Consider the following 5,739-nt stretch of genomic DNA (forward strand, 5'->3'; position numbering starts at 1 on the left):
TGAGAATTTGGATAAGAAGACCCTGCTTGTCACGTGATTTTTCCAAACACTCGTAATTCTTGTTACCCAAACACACTTAGACCTGGTGCTGTAATGTAGGATAATACAGGTCTTTAGTTCCTATACCCTCAGAATGACACTGCTCTTTAATTCACTGTAAGAAAAATCCAAATGTCAATCTGTTATATATATACACACATATTTATAGATACATATAGATATGTGTGTGTATATACATTCACATAATCATCTTTTTTTTATACAGACTTCTCTGGACTACATGTAAGCACAGACGACAAGACAAATCCTTATTCTGGTACAAATTCAAGGTGATTTATATCAAGCATGAATTAATATCTTTCTTGAATTTGAATTTGCCTTGGTAGGAAAACCAGTCTTTCCTACTCATTAAAAAACAGAGTTCTATTACAGTGAAAGCTGTTAAAAATAGAAAACATTTTCATGCATGAAATTGAATCAGTCATGATTCAGTTATGGGTTATGTGGCTAGTCATTAATTAGCCATGATTTATGTGGCCAGGTGATTACTAATTGAAAATACTATACTTGCATTAAATGTATTTACTCACTTCAGAATTCACAAATGCCTGTCTAAAAATTTCCTACATTTTTGTTATTCAGTTTAGTCATTAGTCCCTGACTAAATTCTGCTGCCACCTAGCTAGAGAATAGACACAGTAAAATATCATGGATAAGCATGACAAATCTCTTAGTGTTAATTAATATTAATTCTAAATTACAATTATCAAGAAAGTGAAAGTATGTGTGCTGCAAGTCTGGCTCCTCTAAATGGCAATGAAACATTTTATTTTTTTTTTTCTGTAACAGATCTCAGTGACCCTCAAAGATGATTAGCCAGCCCTAGCAAACCCGAATTCTTATAAACTAAATGTTTTCTATTACACATTTTACATATTAAAATATGTATGTGAACATGGAGAGTATGACTTTCATTAGTATCACTAACATTTCAGCTCTCCCTTCCTTAGTCGTCTGCTGCTATTGTTTGAAATATTTATGCTTGGAGGATAAATTTTCTAATCCAGATTATTTCCTTCTAAATTCAGTCTGCTCCTTCTGCCTGCTGCAGCTTGACTCTACTCTAGAAAGTAACAAGCAGTTCTCACAGCAGGTAAAAAGGAGATATTTGAATGGATAAGGAAGGCACAACTGTTATTTAACCATACCTTTTTCAGACCAGAACAGTGGCCAGTGTATAGCTACACAGCCTGAGATCAGGTGATGCCAAAAGTCACTCAAGTCACTCAAGAGCAATGTAAATGGGTAAACCAGAAAACAGATCCCTCAAGATCTGCAAATCCCTGCACATAACCGACGACATCAGATCCCATTGCAGCAACAAAGTTTTACAGACCGCTGGAAAGGCTCAACTTCTAATTTTCTTACTATGTTACCTTTACTCTTTACCATATTCACAAACTAAGGGGACAAAACCACAGCTAGAAATACACTGCAAACTATGTGTAATGCTTGAGTTACACAATTCCATCCTTCATGGGCTCTTCAGGCCTACATGCTTCCAGTGTAGCTTTGTTAGGCTTATATAAATACATCCCTCCTGTCCTCTGGAAATCCAATACATTTCAATCTGTAATGTAAATAGTTTCTTTTTAACATGCAGTGTGTGCTGATTTCACCTTAATTATATATTTCCCATTGCGAGAACTCGAACTGTGGGATACTGGGAAAGAATTTAACCAGCAGCCTATAAAGAATAGGGGCTGAAGCTTGGCTTCTATTAACACCTCATTAGGCAGAGCCTGTACTGTACATAAAATGAGCTAATGATTTTTAAATGTAGTTGTCAACCTATAACTTAGTAATGTAGAAACTTTATTCCTCTGTAATACTGTGTGAGCGATAATACATTTTTATCTCTACAAATCTACATGAAGCTATTGGAGTACACTGTTACCCCAAGCAAGATCTTCGTTGATCGCCATCAAACACTGGCCTTTAGCGCAAGATACCACTAATACCACAAGTGGTACTAACTGCAGCATAAATTTTCTGACAGGCACAAGCTGACAGTCTGAGGAAAACACCTTCGAGTCCTGGATATAAATATAGTTCAGCTTACTAAAAATGAAGTTAGAACCATAAAATGACTGTTAGGTGGCTATAGGATTAATTCTAATCCCATATAAAAGAACGACAAAATTCTCATGTTTGAGTTTACTGTGAGAAACAGACCATCCTCTACCTAACCAAAAATCACCATTACAGTTTGCATTAACTTGACAGGTTTAACAGTAGTTCAAGAATGCAGAACTTTCATTAACTCCCACTGAAGCTGAGTAAATGACCATAAAGTCAAACAGGGGTTGCTCAATATATCCCTTAATTGGCAAGGGGATTGTGGTATTCCTATCCATCAGGTGACCCCTCTGTGCAAGGGTTAGGACCTGATCTTGTTCCAGTCAGTTTGGAGGCATGTGTGTGCTGCAGGTGAAGCCTGGTTTGCTGTGAGGGCAAAAAGTTCTCATTCACCGCCAGTTCACTACACTTTCATTGAGCATCACTTTTAAAGAAAAAAAAAGAGAGAAAGAGAATTAGTGAGTTTATAAAAATCAAAGTCTCCTTTTCTAATTTGTGGAAGCCTTCTCTTGGCTTTTTAAAATAAGAATAACAGGTTGTAAGTACTCCCACAACAAAAAAAGTCTCATGTCCATAAACCTCATCATACTTGTCACAGAAGCTTTGGACTTACAGGTCAGCACTATCTTGCAATGGCTTGAATCCCAATTAACCACCAGCATCCACAGTTACAAAGGGAGGCAGTGAACAGGCATGCTTACTTTCATGTTTCAGGGTCTTTGCAGTGAAATTTGTGACTGAATTTACAGCTACTCCACGCTGAAAATTTATACATGCAGGCTTCGTCATCTGTACCAGCACAGCAACTCACAGGACCAGCTGGAGCAGCTTTGCAAAGAAGGTGCACAACTGCCTCTTCGTGACCGCCCTGTGCCTAGCTGGTACCCACAGCAGCCTCTCTCTGGAGGCAAAGCAATTAAGACGAGGGACCCTCCTGCTGTTCCTGTTTGATTAGCGAATACAGCAACGACATTTACTCATTGTTTTCATGCTTGGTTGCTACATTCTTTTGGCTGGGAGAGCTGCAATAGCTGTTCCCAGGGTGCAGGCAGGTATGCCATTTCTAACCTCTGGCTTGGGATATGCGGGCACGACTGCAACACAGCTAGGGTATTGTACACAGGGCATTGCAGAAGGCAAAATATAAGATAGTGATGTGTGTGTTCATGGTAGGGAATTTACTTGGGACAGATCTTTCTGTGTCAGTGGATTGGAGAGAACTGACATCAAGCAGGGGAGGTTTGGCCCTCTGTGAGAAACTGATGTCTTAAAATCTCCTTGAAAATATCAGTTATGACGTGTTATGACTCCCTGATGGAAATGGAAGCAGTACGCAGTGAAAACTACATGGATTCCAACCAGCAGAAAAACAATTACGTCTACAAGTGAGCACGGAAGCAGTTAATAGTCGCAGCACCATAGTGGGGAGCTTGCCAAAACTGGCAGCTAAGCCAGAGTCCTGAACCAACATAACAGTAGGTCTATTTGTCTCATTTATGGTGCTTTTCTCATCCCCCTTACCCCATCAAAAGCAAACAAATATCAATAATAATGATAGCCTTAGTAATTACACCTAGAAATAAACCAACGTTCAAAGGCACATTTTCAACAGTAAGAGATGTGAAAGGCTTATATAATCAGCATTTGTCACTCATTCCTACTGTACTCTGAAACCATAGGCTGAAAAAGAAGTGGTTTATATATTAAAAGGGGTCATATAATTTATTTAATTGAGAGCAATTTATTGTTTACTTACAAGACAGCTTTCCATGAAAAATCTTTCATTCCTTAAAATGTGTTTCACTGCCCTATAAAAGCAAACCCCATTTCTCATAGCTTCCAAGCAAGACATTCAGACCAATTATACTATTCATGTTCTCCTTTCTTTGTAATTGGCAATTTCGCTTGCTATATAAAACACAGTTAAACCTTGTTTAGACTAAAGCTGTCTACACGTGGAGCTGTAGCTGGTGCTAATTCTTAAATCTTAGCCTTATTTAAAATAAGTATTCTGATGCACTTCACACTAGTGCAGCTTAGTTATCACTTTCATAACCACAGAAATGTTTTTGCGTAAATTAACATTTGCTCATTCCCAACTATGTCAGCAAAAAGGCATTTTCCTTTCATCTTTGCATAAGAGATAATATCAAAACATTACTGATTGGCCAATCATCAATTTATCCTGCACACTTACATTTTTTCACTCCTACTGCAATAACTGCCCATCACATATTTCTAAGTACATAATCTACAGATGTATGTACTGCTGCAGAGAACTGAAGTGTCATGGTTGTGCACAGGTATTTTTATATATACACAGGATCAAACCCAAATCATAAGGAAGAGTTTAAATCACATGCAACCCAGAACAGAACAAGGAGGTACTCTGAAGGAGCTAAGGAAGAATGGTTCAGGCTTCAGGTGAACTGAAACTTAAATAATTTAAAACCAAAACCAAGTTATAAGTACTCTACATACATATGTCAGAAGAAATAACATTTTTTTTTCTTTGGGTAACTCAGTTAAGCTGCGAGCAGACTTACATTGGCAGTTAGTCATTTTAATTATAGTGTGATGACACTTGCTAGTTTAGAAAATGAATCATATGGTTGCACAGGAATTCAGTCTTTTTGCCTTAGCTATATTTGTAGATAGATAGAATTCTAAAAGTGAAACAGACACTTAATTGTTTAAGGGTTACTTGATGCATAAGAGTATTTTTATTCAGCAATAATTTCAGGTTATCTTCTCCATTTCTTTCCCTCTTATTAGAGAACAGATATCCTTCTTACAGCATGGAGGGTAAGACAGAATTACAAGCAAATATAACACACTTTCAGGTAGAACGAGATTCCAGTAGCCTAATATCATCACTGTAAGTGCCTTAAACCTTCCTGAATTCAGTAAACTTAATTATGGATGCAGGTTAGTACAAGGAAACAATTCACAGGGTTTCTGAACAGGAACATTTTAATCTGTCAGAGGACCATAATTCAACCCCGATGCAATACTTTCAGTGCATTCAGTAAACTCACATTAACATAAAGACTTTAAAAACCTGACACACTGACCTACCTTTATGTGACAGACGTAACCTTGGCTGCCTCGTATCTGTTGCATGACATCCAGTCGGTAACTCTAGTAACAAGCCATATAGTGCCAGGATTAAAAGGTCCTGGGCAGATGCCATCCTGCCCAAGATCAAATCCTTGTGCTCTTCACTTAACTGCTGCTGATTGTTTGTTGTTTTGGTGGGGTTTTGTTAAGGCTCCAAGTTCCACTTCTACTTTCCCCGTGCAGTGAGATCTCTCTCTTTGGTCAGTTTGTGGGGTATCTCTATGGGAAATTCAATGTTCATCAGAGAAGCACACAGCCTCAGCTAGCCATTTGCCAAGCTGTGCAAATGTCATGTAAAAATATTCCCTCCCTAGGACAATTGTTTATAAAGTGCGAGGACATTCCAAGGCGTTACTCTGCAGTGTTGTGTCTTGAGCTCTCTTTAGTTACTCTGCCAGTGGATTCAGGAAGAAGCTGTATTTTCAGTCCCTCCTGCAAGGCAATTCATTCAGAGAAGGAGGGAGGGAGAGAGGGACTCCT

At 38.2% G+C, this 5,739-nt stretch overlaps 1 protein-coding gene across 1 annotated transcript in view; it reads right to left on the bottom strand.

Moving 5' to 3' along the window:
- SEMA3E (semaphorin 3E) overlaps positions 1 to 5,338 on the bottom strand; it is a 145,731-nt gene extending 140,393 nt beyond the window's left edge. Inside the window, exon 1 of the mRNA XM_009645660.2 lies at positions 5,218 to 5,338. Coding sequence (XP_009643955.1) covers positions 5,218 to 5,332 — 115 coding nt within the window. The 5' untranslated portion in view covers positions 5,333 to 5,338. The remainder of the gene's footprint in view (positions 1 to 5,217) is intronic.
- Between the last annotated feature and the right edge of the window lie 401 nt (positions 5,339 to 5,739).

Source organism: Egretta garzetta, unplaced genomic scaffold (genome assembly GCF_000687185.1).
Source record: "Egretta garzetta isolate BGI_Z169 unplaced genomic scaffold, ASM68718v1 scaffold148, whole genome shotgun sequence".
In the NCBI taxonomy this organism is placed as follows: Eukaryota; Metazoa; Chordata; class Aves; order Pelecaniformes; family Ardeidae; genus Egretta; species Egretta garzetta.